The following is a 25099-nucleotide window of genomic DNA, read 5'->3' on the forward strand; positions in this document are numbered from 1 at the left end:
ACTTGTTTCCCCCCCAACATAGTCCACACACAATCTAGATCTATTGCATATTTTTTGCCCCTAACAAACTGGTTTTATTCTGAAAATAAATGCTCATTCCATATTATTCTGCAGTGTGTCCATTTGAAAATAGAAGTCAGCAGTCCCAGCAATGGGGTGTATGCACACCTGCCCAATAATGTTGTAGCTAGATGTATAGTCAGGGGTTGCCCTCTCGCTTCCTGTGGCTGGTGCCATGGGGCCCATGAAGACTTTTACTGGTGCTTCCAGCAGGTTCTCCAGACTCTGAGCTGTCTTTCTTTCTTTCTTTTAAGCCTTTAGTGCTCCCCAAAAGTAAGTTATGGAATGTGTTTTTGGGAGGGCATAAGCAGCCCAAATGTAAAGGGGCTTGTAATATCTGTGTAGGAGAGAGGTGCAGTGCGTCAGGCAGCAATGACAGTAAATAGAGGTCTCCTAACAACTCTCAGCACCCTTAAAGGTAAAGGGTAAAGGGACCCCTGACCATTACGTCCAGTCGTGACCGACTCTGGGATTGGGGCGCTCATCTCGCTTTATTGGCCAGGGAGCCGGCGTACAGCTTCTGGGTCATGTGGCCAGCATGACTAAGCCGCTTCTGGCGAACCAGAGCAGCGCATGGAAACGCCATTTACCTTCCCGCCGGAGCGGTACCTATTTATCTACTTGCACTTTGACGTGCTTTCGAACTGCTAGGTTGGCAGGAGCAGGGACCGGGCAACGGGAGCTCACCCCATCGCGGGGATTCGAACCGCCGACCTTCTGATCGGCAAGTCCTAGGCTCTGTGGTTTAACCCACAGCGCCACCTGCGTCCCTGTGTTCTTTGGGGAAAGCCACTACTTTAAAGGGTCTAGTAGTGAATAGAGTGTTGGGTTTGGGAGACCCAGATTCAAACAGAGCCACAGATCTTGAGGCTCTCACATTTACCTCACCTCCCGCCCCTGATAAACATGGGGAAGAGAACCTCCTCCTTGGAGCTTTTCTTTTCAGAGGAGCTAATGGAGAAGAGGACAATCAGAACAAATAAAGAGCTCCGTTGCCAGAGGGGACAGAGCCAAATAAATCCTTCCTAAGCCCCACCCTTGGGCACTAGCGCACTTTTCAGAGGCACCATCGCCTCAGGGGCAGAAGTTTTTCTCAGATCATTGTTGACTCCACAGTCCCAGAATCAAACAGCAACTATTACTTACTGGCTAATAACAGTCTTGAACAGTGGACGGGCATTTTAAGTCAAGTCTAGTTTGATGCCACTGGCTGGGATGAGTCACCCACCAGCCCAGGAGCCACCTTTTTGTGAGAGCTTGCAAAACCCTAAAATCTGGGCTACGTCTGCAAAGGAAAGAGCTTCTATATGTGGGGAGGTTTATTTTCCCGCTAGTTCAAGGCATATTTCCCCTCCAAGGAGCTCATCCAATTCCTTCCTTTTCTTTTCTATGAGTTGTCTCCAATATTAGCCCTACTTAGAGTAGAGCCTTTGAAATTAATGGACATGATCAAGACCCCATTTGTGCTTTATATTTAAAGCAGTATCACGCCACTTTAAATAGTCAAGGTTCCACCAAAGAATACTGGGAACTGTAGTTTGTTAAGGGGACTGAGGGTTGTGAGGAAACCTTGTATCCCCCTCAAAGAGCCACAATTGTCAGAGTGGCTTAACAATCAATCCCTCTTTCTAAAGAACTCTGAAAATTGTGGCTCTGTAAAGGGAATAGGAATCCCCTAACAACTCTCACAGACCCTCCAAGTGTCCCCATTTTCCAGGAATGTCCCTGATTTAGAGAAGCCATCCCAGTTTCTGATTTGATCCCAGAATGTCCTTAGGATGTCTCCTATTTTCACTGGAGAAATGTTGGAGGGTATGGCGTTATCTGACCCCCGAGCCGTCTGAAGACAATCCTATATAGGGAAGGTTTTTTTAAAAAATGTTTAATGTTTTATTATGTTTGTATATATGTTGGAAGCTGCCCAGAGTGGCTGGGGCAACCCAGTTAAATGTGTGGGGTATAAATAGTAAAATTATCAATATAGAATGGGGCGTCCCTATTTTCATTGGAGAAATGTTGGCGGTTATGCTCTCAGCACTGTTCACAAGCGACAACTCCCAGGTTTCTTTGGGGGAAGCCATGACTTTTTAAAGTACTATTATGCTGCTTTAAGTGTATAAGTGCAGATGTGGTCCAATGTAGGTCCATAAATTTCAGCAGGTTTATTCTGAGTGGAACTTACTTGGATACAACACAATGAATTTACCTCATGGGGGGAAAGAGAGCCAGTTGGAATGCTTATAGCCACAGTGGCCCTTAGGAATCACTAAGGCCTAATGTGGCCTTCTTGGAATGGGGATACTCTCACTGCTTGCTTAGCTTATCAGTTCATCATCTTGCTGGGAAAGGCCCTATGGCCTTTCATAAAGCCTGACAGCCAACTTGCTAGGGTTGGGGGGTGGGTGGGAATACCAGTGGTTCAGCCAGAATCAGGAGTGGAGAAGCCCTGGCTTGCCAGACCTTGGATGGATTTAAGTTCCCCTCATCCCTGACTACCGCCCATGCTGTCTGGGACTGATGGGAATTGGTCCAGCAACATGTGGAGGGCCTGATCGTTAACACCATCCCTGCACAGGCAGAGATCTAGTGAGAAAACAGCTCGCCTGCCCCACCTACACTATGTATGATGGATATAGCCTGGCCATTAGAATCACCAAACAGCTGAAGAGAATGCAACAACAGGAAATACTAGGAGGCACCAAGTTCGAAGAGCCCCAGGCCAAAGAAACCCAGGTGGCTCAAGCAACCAAGTCATCACAGGCAACAGAAAACCATCTCCGTGGTTATCAGCCAGCATCATCTAACTATTTCTGAGCATCTAATCAACAAGGACCACTAAGCACTGTCAAGTGACTGGGAAAAACAGCAGCAGCAGTTGCAGCCTGGGATGATCCTGTGCCTTTCAGAGCAGCTCTGCCTGCAAAAAAAATTTATTTACAACTTGGAGGTAACAATGATCACTAGATTTTATCTGCAAGTGAAGCTGTTGTTTAAAAGCAGAAGAGCAGAGGCCTGTAAGAAAAGAAGAGAAGTTGGCAACTATAGGGCCACAGCAGGCATGTGGATGTGCATACTCAGCAATATGTTGTTGTTTTTTAAAAATCTATTTGCTTTTATGCTTTCACTATGGCAGCAAAAATGTAACGTTGGACTAGATGGCCCTTGGGGTTCCCTTCTATTATTCTTTCCAGAATTTTGCTTCCCCTTTCCCTAAGTATGGCTATCAGAAGAAAGGAGGAGGGAAATCCAAGCCGAAGTGCCTAAGAGCAAAAGCTTACGTCCCCCCATTCTTGAGCAGACAAACCTGCCCCTTCCCCACCAGCCTCTCCCAACGGGACATGATGGCACTAATGCTCATCAGTTTCACCCACTGCATAAAAACACCAACAGGTGGTTTTTTTTTCATGCTTTTTTTTTAGTGGAAGTTTCGTTGTCTTTAAATTTTCTCACGCAGCCCTCCCTCCCCTTCAGTGCCGCCCCACTGTCTCCAAGGAGCACACGTTAGGATGACTCAGGTTTCACCACCATCAACTCTGCTTAATCCTGTTCAGACAAGAACCTTCAGCCAGACTGAATCCAAAATATTCACATGAAAAGGAGTAAGGGGGAGGGCAGAGAATCAGCAGCAGGGCTATTCAGCCCAGGGATGGGCTCTCTCCAAGCTTTGCCTGGACTTCCCTTCTCCTTTATTTATTTTTTAATTAGGCTCCCCACGGTCTGCCGCTGTATCTTAAGCTGACAAAGCAATGCATGCATGCTCAGCATCTCCCCACAGTTACAGCATGAACTAATGTGCATAAGCAATTTGCTCCCAGCTACGACATTCTCAGGAACGTAGAACCACTGAACTTTGTGGGGTAGGTGCGCACAAGGGTAGACACAGGATCAGGACACACGCACAGGATGAGAGGAGACATGTGTAGGTTTGTAAGTGCCTTGCAGACGCAGTGATCTGGTTCAGCAATTTAAGCTGTGTGCAGATTGCCATTTTTACTGCAGCTGTGGTGCGCCCTCACCACTGGTGTTGGAAGCAGAGAACACATGGCGTTGCCACAATCCACAGATACCCTGTAGTTTATTGGGGAAATACTGCCTTCCCTCAAACCAGCTTCCATCCAGTTTGAGAACAGCAGCTGCAGTTCAGCTTGAGGTGTGTACATTCCAGCCCATGCCCATGGCCCAGCGGGCAGCTTCATTGAACAGGAGTTCAGCGCAGGAAATCGAGCAATGTGCATTGGGTGGAGACATGCCCTTCTCTGGTGTGAGAAAGTGACTTGAAAGGCAGCGGGGCGAGGAACACTTCACTGTGCCAATCTGTACCAATAAGACTCGGGACTTAATGGTCTCACAGAGGGTAGAGCATTTTTTCCTCTCTTTCCCTATTTGCCCAGTCAGCTTCCTCCTGACATCCCTCCAGCCCTGCAAAGGCCACCACCATCATCCCTGGTGATGTGGCCTTATTGAACAGCTAGGCTGTACTCTGGATTGTTACATTCAGTGTGGGCTGGTCTGGTCCACTAGGGTGAGGGAGGTGCTGTCCCACCAGCCCCCGTCTGCTTGCCCCCGTACTTAACACCAGTCCAGTGGGGACTCTGGCTCTACCTCCCAGCCCAAACAATCCCAACAGGTACCAGCTTCCACTGGTTACATTATTCCTATTTATGTAGAATATTTATATACTGTACTACCTTTCAACAAAACGTTAATACAGAATAAGATGTGCAGGAGTCCGTCCCCCCCAACATACACACCTTAAAAAGTTCTTCCAAGAGGCCCAGAGTTGCAAACTCTCTGCATTAATTCCAAATGTGAATAACAAAACTCTCCACGTCTGTGTGTTGTGGGGCCGAATGATGTAAGTGCGAAGGTACTCTGTGACAGGTTGTGGTTCCCTGCTCCCCTGACCCCCAATATAGCACCTCACCCTTTTTTAAATGCCCCCAAATCCTCTCTAAGCAGCGATCCCACCCTCCTTCCCCACCCACTCACTTTGCAATATTTGTCATGCTATCCTTGACTTCTCTGTCTGTGGGCAATTCTGTGTGGTTAAACAAACTTTCTTCTTCTTTCTTTTACAAGCTTGTTCTCTTTTGTGTAGCTGTCAGACTAAAAGGGGGAGATTGAAGCGGGTGGGGTCAGGGTGGGAAAACCCACAGTTTTGCAACACAGACAAGGTGGCCCTTTCTCCCTGCTTGGGAAGAAAGCACTGTGCCAACCAAGTTACGGTTAAAAACAAAGCCCACCTTCTTTTAAGAATATCTACCGGTATCTATCATCTATCTATCTATCTATGTGAGGGAAAGAGCATTAGCTCCCACTCAAACATGCATGGTTAGGAATGGCTGCATTCACACAGAACAGTAAGTCAAGGCTATAGGATTAATAAGGCATACTGTGTTTGCTGACACACTAAGAAGAGGATCACTCAGCTAGCATCATGTCCACTAAACTCAAGGTTGCGGTTCATTTCACCATAATGATTCACAAGCACCAGGTAGTCTGAAACCATGGTTTGTTGTTGGCTTACAGATCACATGGTCTGTGAGGGAGCAACAAACCATGGTTCCAGATTTGGCTTTAGCACTAGGTCATTTCCTTCCTGGTTTGCTTACCCACTCACACCCACTCACTTCCAGGAGTGATCAGGGCTGTGTGCACTCTGCTCACATGCCAGCATGTTTTATTAAGCCAAGAAATGGCCGTGGTCCCCTGAGGCCCTTCAGAAGACAAGCAGGGGGTGGTGACCAGGGAAGGGCCTTTGCAGTGATGGGCACCCCATTTATGGACCGTACTCTTCTGCCCTTTGACACCATATGAAGATCTTTTACTTGGTTCAGACTTCTTAACTTTCCTAAAAGTGCAGATTTTTAGTCATGTTGGTTTTTTTTTATTAAAAAAAAGATTCTTCTATCATTACCTCACAATTATTATAAGCTTCCTTAAAGGTTTTGTAAAACAGAAGGGCAGGATATATAAATAAAATGAAAAAGGCTTTTCAGATGGCAACCAGAAGGAGAATGGAAGAGGGGGGGTGTCCGTATTGCCCCCACCTGGTCATGTGATGAACCTGTGTTCGGGTGACTATAATACATTGCAAAAAAAGAAGGAAAGAGGAAACAAGGAAAAAGGAGCAAGGAAGCATTTTCATAAAATTCGCATATACTAATTGTATCAATGCAAATGTATAAATAATTAGTATAATTTATATCAAAATACAGTCCATCTCATCATAGCAAGGAAGACTGTGCCCAGGTGACTCATGCTGTCCACCTTACTCTGCTCCCTAGGGCTAACTGTGGACGGGCAGCTTCCAAGCCCTGCTGCTCTCCCTTGGTTCAGTTCTTCCGTTTAGCCTATATCCAGACCAGACAGCCTTACAGGTAGAGGATGACTTCAAGTCGACAGTGTTTGTGCTTGCACGTAATGCTAAACCAAACTTTGGCTTGGTGTAAATGTGCTGGTTCCCAAGGAGGAGTTTGCACTTGCTTTGCTCCTTCCTGAGCTTTTAAGCTCAGTGACGTGTGATGGCTAAGCCAAGGCTTGGCAAAGCGAGCGGGTCGTCTGAACCCAGAATCAGGGTCAGTTGTTGCAGATTGTAATTTAGGAGTAGAGAACTTAAGTCATGATTCTGGATTCAGGCAGCACACTAAAGTTGAATGCACATCACACATCTATAATACAGAAGGAAAAATTTGAAGAAGAATGACCTCCTCTTCCTTCCTTTTTTTTGTGTGTTCGTGTACACTCTGGTTTCCCCCCAGTTCTGGGGGATAACAGCATATGAACACACTCACTGCCATTCCTGAGTTGACTCTAGGGTGACTAGTTCTCAAGGTCTGATGATCTCCAGATTTCATTAGGCTTCTCAGGATTTCCAAAGGAAGGCACTCAGCTCCCCTCCATGCTACCATTTAAGGGGCACAGGGGCCACATTGTACGTGGAATCCAATAAGCTGCACTGCACCTATGCAAGTGGGCCATCTCAGCTGGAGCCACATCCATAGCATGCATTTCAAGCACATGGCTTCCCCCAAAGAATCGTGTGAACTGTAGCTACAACTCCCAGCACCCTTAACAAATTACAGTTCCAAGGATTCTTTGGAGGAAACCGACTTACAGGTCTAGACTGAAATTAAGGCCCAGATCAAAACACTTCAAAACCAGAATCCATTTCTCCAACAGCAATTTCATACCTGGCAAATATAGGAACATCTGTGGAGGTGCAGGTTCCCCTTTAGTGTTTAGAGCCATAGCTTCTAACCTGTTCTAGACACATTACTGAGAAAGAAGCACCACTTCTCCCTGGTGCTCTTATTTATCACATGCAAGAAGGTCTATGCAGGGTGGGGCAGTCAAAAATAGAGCTTCCTCTCCCTGCAGCCTGCAGTAAGACTGTCCAGAACCCTACCAGAGCCAGTGTGGTGTAATCTGGTGAACCAGGTTCGATTCCCTGCTCCTCCACATGCAGCTGCTGGGTGACCTTGGGCTAGTCACGCTTCTCTGAAGTCTCTCAGCCTCACTCACCTCACAGAGTGTTTGTTGTGGGGGAGGAAGGGAAAGGAGAATGTTAGCCGCTTTGAGACTCCTTAGGGTAGCAATAAAGCGGGATATCAAATCCAAACTCCTCCTCCTCCTCCTCCTTTTTCTTCTTCTTCTTCTTCTACCACCAAACTCTTTGCAAGTCAGTACAGCTTTTAGGCAAAAGTCCCAAACCTACTTATTGGACAGTAAGGCCCACTGAACACTTCTGAGAAAATCTTTATAAGATTGCACTAAGTGTACAATTTCCAAACTGACAACAAGAGAGTCACAGGTGGTTTACATTTATTAGGCGAGTGCCATGGGATGCAATAGCTTCTAAAACCAGATTGTGTGACATGATGGCATCACACTTCATGGAGCTCCGGAAAATATTTTTTCTTTTTAATAAAAGCATTATTAAAAGCCAGCCTTGTACTTGCTTCTCATTGTCTTTTGTGGTTGTTTTATAGTTTACTGGTGGAACATCAAGGCAAACACAATTGTACACTAATTAACACACACATAGAGAGAGAAGATTAAACAAATGCCTTTAAGAATCTCAATCCGTTTTGAACTCCACACCTTTGGACCTAGAGATAAAACTCTGAATTACAAATCCCAGATGTTTAGGTCTGGGTTCTGGGGCACCATGCATACTCAAAGGCAACTCTTCCACATATTCCAGAACTAAGTTACAGGTAAGGCTGCATGACAGACCAAAATTTATTGTTACAGCTGAAATTAATTTTATGGGGGGAACAAATTCGTTTAGCATGCCTTTGTTGAAGAAATTTTAATTTTTATCCTATTCTTCAAGGGTTCCCCTGCTTCAAAATTGGATGCTGATAGATTTAGGGATTAAAAAAAAAAACAAAACAGAGAAAAGGAGGGGGAATTTACAAGTATATTTCAAAATGTCTGGAATTGAGAAGGTCAGTCCTCGATCCAAAAATGTAGCCAACGTTTTGAAGTTGTGGAAAAGTTCATTTCAGTTCTGTAAAACGTTTGCAAGCATTGAACTCTGAACTAGGAAAGCTACAGCTTCTGAATTTCTGCCTGAATACAGATGTTAAAAGCATGGGAACATTCTCAGGATTTAAAAAGGCCGCTCCAACCCTGGTACTGGGGGGAAGCTTTTTTCCAGGAGCCACACCTATGGCTTGGATGAAGTCTTGATCCTTGTAAAACATTGTAAAGCTTTTTATTAGATGTGGCTCTTGGCTTGCTTAAAATTAAGCTTTTAAGGGGCACAAGGTGCCTCACAAACACTGGTATCGGAAAAAGTATCTTGGTTACCCCAGTGCAAAAATTTGATTTAGAGATGGGGTGGGCTGGTATCGGTCTTCTGTGACCTACCCACTCACTCTCTTATTTTGTTTGAATCCCCATGGATTCAAGGGGTGGTTGCTCCACACTTTGGCTGTGTTCACACCAAACATTTAAAGCACATTATTCCTCCCCAAAGAATCTTGGGAACTGCACTTTACCCCTCCAAGAGCTACAATTCCCATCACCCTTAGCAAACTACAACTCCCAGGATTATGCGCTTTGAAATGTAATGGTGTGCAGTATCCAGGTTATCTGCCTTAAATTATGCAGAACATGCCTTATTTTATGTGAAGGTAAAAAGTGTGCTGCTGGAAGGTAAAAAGTGTGTCCATTTGCTGAGGTGGGTATTCTTTGCAGGAATTCCAACCCCAGCTGCTGCCCAAGTGACCCTATGGGAACTGGACATTGGCTATTGGGTTCACTGGTCTAGCACCATATGCACTGACACCCCCCCCCATTCAGAGAACACCCTGCCTTCAACTTAAATTGGCAAGGAAAATCATGGGATTAGGCACACAGTAACAGCGTAGGAAGAACCTAGGAATATAGGAAGCTATCCCTGGTCCACCTAGCTGAGTATTGTGGACACTGGCTGGCAACAGCTCTCCAGGGTTTCAGACAGGAGTCTCTCCTGCCCCTACCTGCTTGCAAGGCAGATTATCTAGCACTAAGACATGACTCTTCTCCAATGCATACACCTAAGAAAAAACAGGAACTGGACTTACTTTTAAAAAACCAGGTCCAGCTGTAAGCCCCTACCTTTCTATCTTCTTCAAACAGAATTGTGTATAATTTTAATTTGAAATAAAAGAGAGAAAGAGAGAGAGAGGGAAAACAACACCCAGCAGCAGCAGCAGCAGCGTGACTGTAAAACAGATCTCTCTCTCTCTCTCTCTCTCTCTCTCTCGGCAGGGACCAGCCCTTCTGTGCTTTAATGAAGGGCTTTAACCTTTTCATTCACCAAAAACATAACTCAACATTTTAATAGCACGCCTTGTTGCATGACAAAAATTTGCTCCTGGCAATCATGGTTTCGACCACAAAACCACAGGAGGGAGCAGCTCTTGGTTAACTCTTTCAGGGCTGCCTGCTGCCTCGACGCACTTCTGGCTTGCTGACAAGGCCCTGCTTGTTAAAAGCTTTGTCTGAGGCTATGTGCACACCACACGTTTAATGCACATGACTTTCCCCCATAGAATTGTGGGAACTGTAGTTTACCCCTCACAGAACTACAGTTCCCATGATTCTTTGTGGGAGGCCCTGCACTTTAAATGCAGCCCATGTTCGATCACATGCAAAGGTGCTCTTTTTCAACCTATTTTTTCCCCCTTCCAGTGAATGGAATGCAGCTTTAAAGAGCTTTGGGACGTCTCCTGCCACATTTTGCCATTGCTGTCACAATCTAGATTCTCATGAACTCTGCACACTATTCGCAACAGACAGCCAGAGCCAGCCATGGTTTTCCTAATAAGTATGGACACACGTGTGTACGTTACTGGATTTTTTTCAACACTGGATTACAGCGGAATGTGTAAACTTTCTTCATAGAAAAGTACTGCATCTGGGAGTGATGGGAAAGGGCCTCCTTGCCCATGTGGTGAGGTGGTTGCCTCAGGGGGCAGATCCACCTCCTCCCTCGCCCCCACCTCCTCCTGCTCCATGCCCAGGTCACCTCTGACTATTCACTGTGTGGGCTGGGGGTTATGGGAGTTGGGAGCCCAGAAACATCTGGAGGGTCACAGGTTATTCACAGCCTCCACACACCCTCTGGCGTAGGCTGCCATCACTTCACACAAGTCAACGTAGAGTGTCTTAATTGGGTGGATTTTTCCAAAAAATGGGCTCATCTAAATATGCACGTAACAAAATCCATTCATTTAGTGAAAAGAAATCCAGGAAGAAAACATTTCTCCACATGTTTTCTTTCAGTTCTGTATTTCAGACATAAGAGCCACAAATTATGTCCCTTGTCTCAGAAGGACGCTGAACACTATTCCTCTTTCTTCTGCATGGTGCAGCGTCTAGATTAGGAAGTGCATGGAGGTCCAGGTTCAGAGGCTAACACGCCCAGGAAGCTTAGCGTTGTGTCCATTGGGCCAGTCACCATCTCAGCCTAACCTCCTACCTCATAAGGATGTTGTGAGGAACAGGGAAAGCACGAATGCCTCCTACATTTCTTTAGAGCGGAAACAGGAAACCTGTGGCACCCCATATGTTTTGGCCATTGACCAGGTTGATGGGAGCTGATAGGAATTGGAGTCCGGCCATATTTGAAAGGCCACAGGTTCCCCAACCCTGCTTCAGAGGAAGGGTGGGAAGGTAACATCAATGAAAATTATTGCCTCAGCACAGGGGCTACCATGTCGAGCTATATTCTGGGTCTCTCCTACCCCCGAAATAATACTATCTTATTTAGTTGTTTAACAAGGTTTATAAGCGGCTGAATTTTAAAAGAACAACAACTTGCAAGTGGGTTACATAACACAAAATATTCCTAAGAAAATACAAATAAAAACAATTTGATATTTCTTTCCTTCAAAGTATGAGGCAGGGGTTCTTGCCACTTTCCTCCTCAAGGTCTGTATATTTACTTGTACCTCCCAGAAGCCCGGCGCCAAAGTTTTGAACAAGCAATTTACATGAACACTGTGGCTGAACTGCCATTTTGGTAAGGGAGTTCATTTCTCACTTTTGCTCATCCCTTCCTCAAAGCCCTCCTGGCTATTCTGGAAATGGTTATTGAACCGAGCCCATCCCCAAATGATTTTGACCTCGAGGGCATTGTCTCTTCTGCTCTTGTCAAAGAAGGTGCTCTTTGAAGGCACCTGCAGTTCTCCCAAAGTTCTGCTGCCCACGCCTTCAGGTGAAAACCATCCCATATAAAGTCTGGCCATTGATCATCCTCCTGATCAATCATTCGGAATAAGCTTGCCCATCACATGCCTGCATAAGCCACACAGTTCAAACAGAATAGAGGTGGCAGACAGGCTCACTTGTATCCATTTAGCTGAAAGCATCAAAGCAAATGAAGCCACAATTCTCAAGACAGGAGAGAAAGCAGAAAATACTTTAAACAGCACCTCCCCCCCAAACCCTCCCCCCCAACCATTAGCATTCAGCATCACAAAAGAAAGAAGTGAGTAACTTCCTTTGAAAGAGAAGGGAGGATGGAGTAATAAAGCCATTAATTTTGAGGGAGCCCTGAAACAGCTGGGACATTGACTCACACAATCTCTTTGGTCTGAATTGCCATTCAGTATATCTGTATATAAAAGCCAAGACCACAACTAAATGGTTGGCCACTGTGAGAACAGGATGCTGGACTAGGTGGGCCACTGGCCTGATCCAGCACTCTTCTTATGTCCCATTTTAGGAAAGGCTCTCAAACTTTTACCATTCAAAGACTTCACAAGGGAAAGTGTCCAAACACCTGCTCATTACATGGGCTTGATTGGCAGTTCTTCAGAACAGGATCCTCTTTTGGTTAGGCTGTTTTAGAAGAGGAATTGGGAACCTGTGGCCCTCCAGACTCCTGTTGGACTCCGCCTCCTCTCAGTCCCAGCCAACATGACTAGTAGTTCAGGGATGGTGGGAGTTGTAGTCCAGCAACATCTGGAGGGGCACAGAGCCCCCAACCCTGCTTTATAAGGTGCCTTGTACACAGGCTATCCTGCAACAGCAGTGATGACAATTATGATACCACTGGAGTACACATGCACACATTTTACAGCTTGCACACAAGCTAGTATTTTACAGCCAGCAACTTGCATTTGGTCCGGGTGCCATAATTAAGGCAAGCTAAAGTTCCTTTGATCTATAAACTTCCCTCTAGCTACTGCTTAGAACCATAGAGGCAGATGCAACAGATGCCTCCAGCTATAGGAACTTAGCAGCAACAAAGCATCAGGATCAAATCAATTTCTAGCACAAACTAGAAACGCCTACTTCATGCCATGACCAGATGACCAGAGAAGGTGTGGAAAGCTTGCATGCACGGATGAGGAAAGTTATAGAATCACAGAATTGTAGAGTTGGAAGGGATCTTGAGGGTCATCTAGTCCAACCCACTGCAATGTAGGAATCTTGTTGCCCAATGTTGTAGTAACAAAGGCAAAATTGTAGATTTTCTGTAAGGCTGCTGAAATTACACATGCAAGACACTTAGAGCCATTTTAAAATGTATAGCATTATTTATGTACCAGTTATCAAAAAATATCTAGGTAGTTCACATAAAATGGTATAAAATAGTCATTAAAATAGCAATAAGAGAGAGCACAGGAAGCCATCTTTTCCTGAGCCAAACCATTAGTCCATCTAACAATATTGTCTACACTGACTGGCAGCAGCTGCCCAGGATTTTAGATATAGAGTTTTCTCTCAATCCTAGCTGTAGGCCTACATGCCAGAGATTGAACCTGGGACCTTCCTCATAAAATACAATGCACTTCCAATGAAAGGTATGTGGGGAAGTCACTCCCATTAAAAAAGAGAGTAAGGCCTGTTTCTTAAAACAGAAGACACACAGGAGCCTTAAAATGGGGTTGCCAGGTTGTTCCATGGCCCTGCTTCTATGCCATAAATTGTAGTCTGTTCACAAAAAATTAAATGAACCAAGCTGTTCCCATGACTTCATCTCAATTGAAGCAAAAACTCCACTTGTTTAGAATGAGCCGCTATTAAAGACACAAGAGCAATTCTAGGAGAGAAAATTAGCAGCCCTAACCTAAGGGCAACTGTGTGTACAGACAGACAGGCAATCAGGTACACCATTCATCTTTCAAAATACAAATGAATAAGCTAACTCAAGAAAATATGTGTACCAAGGAGGGAAAAGCAGTAGGATAAGTTTTTACTAGTGATCCGAGAGTCTGTGCAAGATATGGGCTGTGTGTACACATCTAGCACATACCAGCTCTTGGTTTGCGAGGCAATGTACACACATCAATCACAATCTGTATCTATCCTGTGGTTTATTGTGAAATATCCCATTTTGATTAATCCCTCCCCCCACCCCCAGCTTTGATCTAAACTGAGAAGACCTAGCTGTACAGTAAGCCCGAAACTTATGCACATTTAACTTTTGCACATTCAGCTTTGCACGCTTGCCAGAAATGTTTTTTTTAAAAGGGGGCGGAAAGAGGGGGAGGGGTGTCCAGGGAAAAGACTTTGGCAATTCCACCTGCCATTGAACCCAATGTGTTTTTGGCTAGGTGCGATTTTGGCTTTAGGTGCAATTCCTGGAACATTAACACCCCCCCCCCCAAACTGTACTTCAAACCAGTAATGTGTACACGGGCATAGTAATCTGAAGGCATAGCCTCATTGTGCCCCACCCCCTGGTGGCCACAGGAGATTCTGTGTTTGAAAGGAGATGCGTTTGCATTGCGCATTTGGAACCCTGAAGGTGGCCACACTCTATCTGAAGCAATAATTACATTTTTGGGAGAGGAATCAGTTGTGATTTGCATATGGCCCATTGTCAGGCTGAATGGAAAGTAGCCAGCTTAGAGTCACTGCACAACCTGAAAGCTCTCACATTACTTCAACTAAACTTTAGTCCAATAGGAAAGCTTTTCATATTCTGTAGGTTTAACAGCTACCCATGCAAAGGAAAATATCCAGCTGTTCCTCATCTGAAAGAGAACAATACTGAATTCTGCTGAACATAATAGGAGTCCCCTGTTTCAGAGCACATCTTCCCACATCCTTTAATGATGAAATCATGAAATTCAGGTCTGGGAATTAAACGTGATACCAAATGTATGTGTACAGGAGGCAGATTTTCCAGGTTTCAACTTTCCAATGAAAAACGTCAATAATATCCCACATAATACTTTCCTGGGTCTGACTGTAACTAAAAAGTCTTAATTTTCATCACTCAGTTCTGCTAAGGAAGTAATTAGGGGTGAATCATATGCAAGCAAGCTTCAAGTCTGCTAGGACATCTCCCTTTGACTTCAGATGACATTATTGTGATTAATTTTAAATACCCACCCTTCACTAGAAGGTCACAAGGTGAGTTACATCAATATAAAATATAGCGTTAAGAACAAATCATAATTGCAACTAGAGTGGGTCCTAAAATGATCCTAGAGGAGTGGCCCTCCATACTGGACTTCTGGCAGTGCGATTTTCCATAAGCACTTGATGTAGTGCTCTTGCCTAATAAACGTGCTAGTCTTTAAGGTGCCACAAGATTCTCCCCAAAGGTGTGTTTTCATCAACATTTGGGAACGAACTACAGTCCTTGCGCGCACGAACACGCAGAGACACACTCAACTCAGAACCACTTTCCATATCCCACTGTGTCTATGAAATCAGTCTGTCGAAAATTACACACATCCAGGGGAAAACCTCATTGAAAGATCGCGGTAAAGGGAAACCGTATCCTAGAGCGGACACACACCAATAAGAACCCTCCTCGGAAAAATAACCGCACACTAAACATCCCGAGGAAGGAGGGAGACGAAGGAAACTGGCGACACTTCCTTCACTTGCGATTTCTCCCCCAGAATTTAGAATGTTAGGACACGATCCAGCCGATGTTAAATACTTTCAATTTATTTCAGCGCGGAAGTCAAGCACACTCCCTTGGCTGCCACCCACCACCGCACAAGTTTCTTTAAAAAGGGTTCAGTTTCGGCTGGATTTTACCCAGAAAACACCGACTTTTCTTCTTTTTAGAAATAAAATAAACAGCGCATTAAAGCATCACACAGCCTAAAGGTTTGCTGTTATTAAGGAGGACATCACAGAATGCTAGGCAAGAAGGCGGAAAGACTGAATTTCCCAGCTCTTTCTTAAAGAACTTTCATTGGAGAAGTGGCTACCTTAAATCACAGGACAAGTGGGAAGCCTTAAAATCTGTCTCCGCTGAAAAACGCGATCGCTCAAAGTAATAAAAAGCAATTAACTTACTCGATCTCATTAGACATGTTCCCCCAACGTTTTCCACTCCCTCGCCAACAGTAAGATCTTCAGATATTTTTCCACCTCTTTTAACCTCTACTAATACCCTCTTCTAAACAGAGACATCACCTGGAAAGTGAAGAGTTGGATTCAAGTTAGAGGTTTATGTGTGGTGCAGGCATTCTGCTGACAAGTAAGGTCTCTCGAGGCTTGCTTCTGATTGGCCGGAGGAGACAGGTGCCAGAAGACAGGTACACCTCAGCAGGTGCAAGGGTTAACCCTTTGCAAACCGAGCAGCCAGTTGCCGAGACAAGGAGCTACCTTTTTATTGCTGGGGGGGGGGTGAGTGAGGAGGCAAAAGAATAAGGAAAATTCCTGGAGGGCAAAAAGATGGAAGACAAAAAAAAAAAAGTGGCGTGGATTCTCTTATGAAATCTTTTGGGTTTGTGTTCATTGTCAGGAATTTTGGATTTTTAGACAGTGCAAGGGTGAAGCTGTCCACCTGTTACTCTTGGAAGAGAGGGGAGTGGGGGAAGCCTTTTGTCTGCGAGGAACAAAAAATCAAGAAAATGTAGGACAATATGTGCGATGTTGTTTTGTTGTCTTCTTATAGTGATTCAGTGAAATGTTTTGCATCTGTCAATCTGTACCAACACTTCTTGATAACTTAATTTAAAAAGTTAATGGCTAAAAATAAATAAATCCTGGTCTATTTTTCATGCACATTGTCAACTAATCTGTACTGATGGACATGTCGTTGTTGTTGTTAAACTTGTTGGTTGCTTTTCAAACTGACATACAATATATAAACAAATGCATACATTTTTCAAATAAAGGTGATGCCAAAGGAGTCAAAGTCTGTTGCCTTTTGTCGTTTACTAAAGTCAAGTTTTCCCACCCTTAAAGTACTTCGTTCAGAGAAGCTGCACAGAATGAAATTCTCTCTTGTGTATGCAAGCTCAGTTTGCAGCTGGCTGGGGCTGAGGGAAGCCTTGGTCCAAAACATAGGGAAAGGCACCAGGTTGGGGGAGGCTGCCTTACAAAGTGATCAAGGCAGATCACTTTGAGATGTTATCATTGCCACCTTACAGGGGAGACATCAGAAGGTGCCACCAACTGAGCCAGACCATTGATCCATCTAGTTCCCTATGGTTTAAACTGCCCAACAGCAGCTCACCAGACCAGGAGTCTTTCCCAGACCACCTTAGGCAGGGGTCAGCAACCTTTTTCAGCCAGTGGTGTCCCTCAGACCTTGTGGGGGCCAGACTATATTCTGAAAAAAAATATGAATGAATTCCTGTGCCCCACAAATAACCCAGAGATGCGTTTTAAATAAAAGGACACAGTCTACTCATGTAAAAACACACTGATTCCCACACTATCTGTGGGCCAGATTGAGAAGACAATTGGGCCGCATCCGGCCCCCGGGCCTTAGGTTGCCTACCCCTGACCTTAGGCATGCCAGGAATTGAACTTGGACCTTCCTGCATACAATGCATGTGCCAATTCTTTCCTCCCCACAAAGTGTCTTTTAACTGCACTCCTCACCATGTCTACTCAGAAGTAAGTCCCACTGAATTAAATGCGGCTTACTCCTGGGAAAGTGGGGCTAGGATTGCAGCATATGTGCTGTTGTCCACCTCCTCCTCTTCCTTCCTCTTCCTAATGTAAACATGATGGTAGGCGACAAGTCCTGTGCCACGCTGCATGGCTTTCTTCAAAGCAGGTTCTTTGACCTGAGCATACATGATCACACCGCAGAGTTTATTAGCCCTGCCAGGCACTGTGCTGCGCTGATGCACTACCAAGTGAAATGGCTGAGGGCTGTTAAAAAAGACTCGGACATGTGCAATGCCACATCATTCATTTATCACGATTCTTTAGATCCCACCTTTTAGGACACAAGACAAGTTATCCTGGTCCGAGTTGCCATCATATGTACATTGAGTCTATATTTTGATGGCTTTCTTTCCCAGAGGTCAGCCATTCATTTCCCAGGAGTAGCCTGCTGCTCCAAGCTGTGGCGTTTAGGACAGTCTAGCCAAAGAGGCTAAAGCCACTTTCATTTCAGGCCCACAAATCAGCACAAGGTAGTGACAGGATTCTACAAGCAAAGAGAGTTTTCAGTGGGACAGCCTGAACACCCCTTAATAAAGAGAGACTTGACATCACTGCTCTTAAGTAACAGCACTTTCCAGTTATTGAACCCACATGTGGTTATTGGTGTCACCAGTTCAAAGGAAATGTTTAAGAAGATTTCCTTCCGGACATCATCCCTGTGCTTTTATCCTGTTTCCTGGCACACCCAATGGAAATGAATCTGCTGTGCTTTTTAGTGGGAAAGTCTATGCACTTCTGTTATATACAACTCAAAATAGTCCAGAATCCAGGGTACAGTGGTACCTCAGGTTAAGTGCTTAATTCGTTCCGGAGGTCCGTTCTTAACCTGAAACTGTTCTTAACCTGAAGCACCACTATAGCTAATGGGGCCTCCCACTGCTGCCGTGCTGCCGACGCACGATTTCTGTTCTCATCCTGAAGCAAAGTTCTTAACCCGAGGTATTATTTCTGGATTAGCGGAGTCTGTAACCTGAAGCGTCTGTAACCTGAAGCATATGTAATCCGAGGTACCACTGTATTTGAAGGACTGCCTTTTCTCATATAAATCTCCCTGTTCCTCAATATCATCATAGGGTGTCCTCCTCTAGGTCTCCTTGCTTGCAGAAATTAGGCCGGCGGCGACCAGGGATTGTGGCACACTCTGGTGGCACAGAAATTGCGGAACATTTATTTTGTGACTAATATTCCATCTGTGGGGCAAGAAGTCAAAACTGTTTTATTTCCCTGAGCATTTAGCAGATTATTATTATTATTAATATTATTATTTCCCTTACAGCTATCTGATTACATATTGTTTCTTGACATTGAAATTTATGTTTGGATTGGTTTTTTCAAGGTGGTTGTGGCTGCTGCTGCTGTCATTTCATTGTTTGTGGCTCTGTTTCAGCTTTCTTAGCTGCCTTGAAGGCTTGGTAGAGATAAGGTTGGGTACAACAAAAGTTTTAAACAAAACAAAATATAAATAGAGCTGTTCTCTGTGCAATGCAGTCCTTTATGGTGCACATACTTATTCAGCAGTAAGTCCCAATAAATTCAGTAAGTGAGTTAAGATTTGCAGCCTTAATCAGGTAGATTAAGGGCGGGGAACCTCAGATTTAAGACACAGAACTGAATTGTAGAGTTGGAAGGGATCCAGAGGGTCATCTAGTCCAACGCCCTACAATGCAGGGATCCTGCCCACACTCATCCCTGGGTGGGCTCAAACCACCAACCTTCCAGTTAACAGCCAGACTCACTGACCCATTGCACCACCTGAGGGCTCATAATTGCTGTTTAATTAAACAATCTCTTTTTTGCAAAAATTCAAATTGTTTTTACACTACTTCTTAAATGCTCATCTTAGAAAAGCATCATCTTAGAAGAGGCATTCCCCCCTGTCATACACACATATTAAGCAGGAGGTGCCACATATGCAGAAATGTGCCACCTAAAAAATCAACTGTATGTTTCCCCTCCTCAAACTATTGTTTTTTATATGTGCAGATTGATTCACATTTAACCCATGAATTAATCAATTAAACACCTCGTTGGCTTATTTGGCTGCATAAACCGTACTCCTTCAATGCACAGATGCTTGTCTTTTGGGCTCCCTCTCCTCAACACAGCCACAGATTCAAACTCGGCTATTGTCGAGAAGTTAAGATTTATGCAACAGAAACAAAACTAATTGAGTATTCAAGCACTTCCCATCCTCCTGGAGAGTTTCTGTCACCCACGTTGCAAACGAGAGTAGGCAAGTGGATGGGCTTGGCGTCTGACTCACTTCAGTTGGGGATGGAAGGCAATTCAGCGGAGGATTCCAAGGGACATGTCGGAACAAGCCGATTTGAAAGGAAGGAAAAAGTTCAGCATACCCTCCCTCTCTCTCCCCATCTCTCTTTCTGTCTCTTATCAACAAAAGTGTTTCCATCTTCTCCCTCTAGGGAAGACTTGCAGCTTAAACAGTGCCAGATTTACGCACAAGCTAAGTAAACGACAGTTTCGGCCCTCAGATTATGAGGGGCCTACTTAACACACACACACACACACACACACACACACAGACACAGACACACACGTATAGTAATTTTCAAGGGTTACATAATTGGCTGAAAAATAATGAAATAATAGGGTTATGTCCAGCTGGAATTAGTGGACATATGTCTGAGTAGACCTTGCATTGGAGGCAGCCTGTATACTTTTTCTTGTAATGTTTTGGACCTCTTAAATTTTATATCGTATGGGGTCTCAGCTTTAAAAATGCTTATGAAAATACAAAGACACCCCCCCACCCCGCCGCCGAAGGATGTGACTCTGACCCTCCAAGTGTCCTTATTTTCCAGGGATGTCCCTGATTTAGAGAAGCCGTCCCGGTTTCTGATTGCATCCTGGAATGTCCCACTTTTCCTTAGGACGTCCCTATTTTCATTGGAGAAATGTTGGAGGGTATAGAGTTATCCGACCCCCAAGCCATCTGAAGGCAATCCTGTATAGAGAAGGTTTTTTAAAAAATGTTTAATGTTTTGTTATGTTTCTATATATGCTGGAAGCAGCCCAGAGCGGTTGGGGCAACCCAGTAAGATGTGTGGGGTATAAATAGTAAAATTATCATTATGGAATGGGACATCCCTATTTCCACTGGAGAAATGTTGGAGGGTATGGTGAACGAGTAACCTTCGGGGGAGCAGAGAAAAATGGAGATGTTGCTGCAGGGCAGACTTTGGTAGCTGCGTCACCACACAACCAGGTAACCTGTGAACCCTTTTTTTGTGTGCACATCTCTTTTTGAGGGTATTTTTTTTGGGGGGGGGGTAAGTTTATATCCCAGAATGTAATGTGTGAATGAGACAAATGTAATTGCAGGCAAGGGCTGTATGCACACACCATCTCATCAAGAGGCGCATTCTTCTGTACAACATAGGTAGGAACCGGGCTTTTGGTGTGATATAACTCCCTCCTGTTACATATCAGACAGGTGCCATCTTGACTGTCTTTTTGGTGCACTCTAAAGATTGTTTATATTGCGCTCTGTGGATTGTTTAAATTGTTAATTGTTTCATGGGAAACGAAACAAAACAGAGCAAAATAAATAAATAAGCATGCGATGTCATCAGGGCCGGATTTAGGTTTGATGAGGCCCTAAGCTACTGAAGGTAATAGGGCCCTTTATATGTCCAGCTGTCCTTTGTCAACAACAAATTGTCACTGTTTTTTGTGTTGACTATACAGTAGTACCTCGGGTTACATATGCTTCAGGTTACATATGCTTCAGGTTACATACGCTTCAGGTTACAGACTCCGCTAACCCAGAAATATTACCTTGGGTTAAGAACTTTGCTTCAGGATGAGAACAGAAATTGTGTGATGGCAGCGCAGCAGCAGCAGGAGGCCCCATTAGCTAAAGTGGTGCTTCAGGTTAAGTACAGTTTCAGGTTAAGAACGGACCTCCAGAACGAATTAAGTTCTTAGCCTGAGGTACCACTGTATGCTATATGGTAATTTATGGACCTAATTGGTATCTAAAGCCATTTGCACATGACAAAATATGTATTTTATCGAAGTACATCCAGTTTTTCCCCTTTTATTTTTGGGGCCCCCCCCCAAGAGACTGGGGCCCTAAGCTATAGCTTGTTTAGCTTATACAGTGGTGCCCCGCAAGACGAATGCCTTGCAAGATGGAAAACCCGCTAGACGAAAGGGTTTTCCGTTTTTGAGTTGCTTCGCAGGACGAATTTCCCTATGGACTTGCTTCGCAAGACGAAAATGTCTTGCGAGTCTTGAGATTTTTTTTCCGCTCCCCCCCCTTTATCTAAGCCGCTAAGCCTTTAATAGCCTTTTAGCAGCTAAGCCGATAAGCCTTTAATAGCCGCTAAACCGCTAATAGCGCTAATCCGTTAAGCCGCTAATAGGGCTGCTTCGCAAGACGAAAAAACCGCTAGACGAAGACACTCGCGGAACGGATTAATTTCGTCTTGCGAGGCACCACTGTACAGTCATACAAAAGTGCAAAATGACATCACGTGCAAGCGCAGAAGCAGCAAATTGCAACCCGCGCGTGTGCAGATGTGCCACTGAGGGTTGCATTCTTTTCATGTTGCGAATGGGCCTCTGGAATGGATCCCGTTCGCAACCAGAGGTACCACTGTATGTAAATCCGACACTGGATGTCATCAAAGGACCCTCATGAGGGAGCCAGAGCTGGCTGCAGGAAGTCCATGTTTCATGCTGTTCAGCAGAGCACAGGAGCGACAGCTGGTGCCCAGTGATTCATTCATTATTATTTTTTTCAGATTTCCTACCCGCCCTTTACAACAGCAAACACACAAGTATAAAACAAATAAACCATATTTGTTTTTGTTTACCAACCATAAAGCAAGAATACTGCAAAAATCATTAGAAGCTGTTGCATATACCAATTTATTTGCTATTTATTTCAACAACTTATGTATACCAATCACGGTCATCTCTAGGAGGTGTGCAAAACCTCAATACAATGATTTTTTTTTAAAAAAATTATAAAATCTGACTTTAGTTGAAATATCTGCTGGAACAAAAAAAAAAAATCTTCAGTGGATTCTGGAAGTTCAACAGGAAGAGTTGACCTTAAGTGGAAGGCAGTTCTACAAAATTGGGGCCACAATACCTGAATGCAGCGCTCCTGGTAGACATCTGAGCCATGGGGAAATCACATACATAAAACAGCTTAAAACAAAACAGATCCCATATATAGAAGAAGAACTCTGCATATAAAAGCAGCTAAAAATAGGTGCAATATGACAGATGGGATAAAAATCTCCACTTAAAAGGCTTGTTGAAAGAGGAAAATCTTAAGCAGACCCTAGAAGGGCAACAAAGATGGTGCCTGTCTGATATGTAAAACTGGAGTTAGGTGCCACCACACTAAACAGAACAGATCTCCTCCCAAGATTGTATCTGCGGGAGGCCCTCTCACAGTGCTCAATTAAGTATACAAGGGGTGAGATGATCTTTCAGGTCTGATGCCGGCCAGCAAAGAGTTAAAGAACAGGGCACCTTTGAGCACATTTTGAGCCTAGGGATTTGTTCTCAGAAGCAGCGGTGGCTTCTAATCAGATGGGCCATGATTAATTAATAAACTGAATTAATGACTTTATGTATACTATGCACTGACAGTTAAGAAAATTCTTATGCCCTTATGCATGCCAGGCAGAAATCGGACAGGAGAAACTGCAGCCTGACACACATATATGGTGGGATGGGTGGGAAGATGGTCATGCTTGTTCAGTTTCACCCCACCCTGAAGGTGTGTGGGGGGGAATGGAAGCCCAGCAGTCGGATTGCATTTGTGCAGTCATTACTAGCCAAGTGAATATCTCCGTAACACAGAGAGATGTATAAGAGACCCTGTTGTGTCCTAGACATGAATAGGAGCATGTTGAAATAATTTCTGTTACAAGCTGCCAAGATGCCTCCAGGCTTGGGCACCTAAATATTAGACACCCCCCTCCCCCCCTCTCCTTCCTTTCCTCCCTCTGATTTTGGTATTTTGAATTTGTATCATCTGTCTTTTTTCAAAAACAACAACTGATACTCCACCTTCTCAGAGTGTTTGGGGGAATGGGTGGGAAGAGCCAGACATTCTCCCATGCACATGGGTGACCCACTCCCTTTCCACTCCCCTGCTAAATATACCTTGGAACAAAAGCCCTTTATGATATTCTAAAAATAAAAGCGAGACAGGCAGTTAAGATGAACGGCACCAGGACCGAGCTGGTATTTCAAGGGAAATCTTAAGAAGAAATGAAAGCACTGCAGTACGTATTGTAACAAATCTGAAAGCCTACAGAACAGAACATTTAACAGCGTATATAATTGTGGCAAGCTGATCAGGACCTATTGGGATGCCTTTCAGATGTGAGGGTGAGCAGGCATGAGCTGGGTACCACGTACTTTTGGAGTCACCTTTGGACTGTCAGTATTTTTGCAGAGGGATCCAAGCGCAAGTGTTTAGGTTTGCGCAGTGAAAGTGGATTCAAGTCACTTGTCACTGTAGCACAACAAATCTGCTTCAAAAAAGAGACAGACTCTTTGCTGTTAGGGAAGTGATGGGGAAATGTATTGGAAAGTACAGTAGTACCTCGGGTTACATACGCTTCAGGTTACATACGCTTCAGGTTTCAGACTCCACTAACCCAGAAATAGTGCTTCAGGTTAAGAACTTTGCTTCAGGATGAGAACAGAAATTGTGCTCCAGCGGCGCGGCAGCTAAAGTGGTGCTTCAGGTTAAGAACAGTATGGACCTCTTGAATGAATTAAGTACTTAACCCGAGGAACCACTGTACAGAATGAACTGATGGTTAACAGGGAGACATGTAGACACCCTGCAAGCAAACCAGGATGAATGTTTACTGTCATATAACTGCCCCGCAAACAAATAAGAATAAATGTTCAATAATGACCAGATAGAACCTCTGAGTAAGCCGGGGTCGGGCGGTGAATGCTTAATAGATATCACCCAGAGTAACTGGTTAACTCTCGCTGCAGGAGCAGCTGCAAAGATCAGGCAGTGAGGGTGGCAGGGTTGTGATAAATCTTCCGCTTCAAAGGGTGGCAGGAGTGACTGGTGACAGGTGGAGCAGCTAATCATTTTAGAACCAACCAATGGTTGTAATAAGTGGCAATTTCACTGGCAATTGGAGGGTAACTCTAGTTGCAGGAGCAGGTAAAAGCTCAGGCACACATGCATGCAAATACATTGCATACAGTGGTACCTCAAGTTACAAACACTTCGGGTTACAGACTCCGCTAACCCAGAAGTAGTACCTCGGGTTAAGAATTTTACATTAGGATGAGAAGAGACATCGTGTGGCGGTGGCGCAGCGACAGCAGGAGGTCCCATTAGCTAAAGTGGTACCTCAGGTTAAGAACGGACCTCCGGAACACATTAAGTTTGTGACCAGAGGTACCACTGTACAGTGAGCTAAACGGGACTGGAGATAACGGGTTCCACTAGCAAAGCGTTTTGTTTTGTACACAAGCATGCAGTCTGCGGTGTTAAAATCTGTGATTCAGGCAAGCAAGCCATCCCGTTTTTCACGGCAAGAGCTTACCAAGAACAAGGAAGACAACAGAATACCGTCTCAAACAGTGAGCAAAATCACGAGGATAAAAACACGGGCTCAACATTGGCTTGGAGTTGTTT

At 44.5% G+C, this 25099-nt stretch overlaps 1 protein-coding gene across 2 annotated transcripts in view; it reads right to left on the reverse strand.

Annotated features, from left to right (window-relative positions):
* Nucleotides 1-15993, reverse strand: part of GRHL3 (grainyhead like transcription factor 3) — a 48573-nt gene extending 32580 nt beyond the window's left edge. Inside the window, exon 1 of one of the 2 annotated variants that reach the window (XM_081016796.1) lies at nt 15829-15993. In XM_081016796.1, coding sequence (XP_080872922.1) covers nt 15829-15845 — 17 coding nt within the window. In that variant the 5' untranslated portion in view covers nt 15846-15993. Of the gene's footprint in view, nt 1-9635; nt 9754-15828 lie in introns of those variants that run through there. The other variant, XM_081016797.1, reaches the window with a different exon arrangement.
* Between the last annotated feature and the right edge of the window lie 9106 nt (nt 15994-25099).

Source organism: Podarcis pityusensis (genome assembly GCF_964106645.2).
Source record: "Podarcis pityusensis genome assembly, chromosome: 8".
NCBI classification, from domain to species: Eukaryota; Metazoa; Chordata; class Lepidosauria; order Squamata; family Lacertidae; genus Podarcis; species Podarcis pityusensis.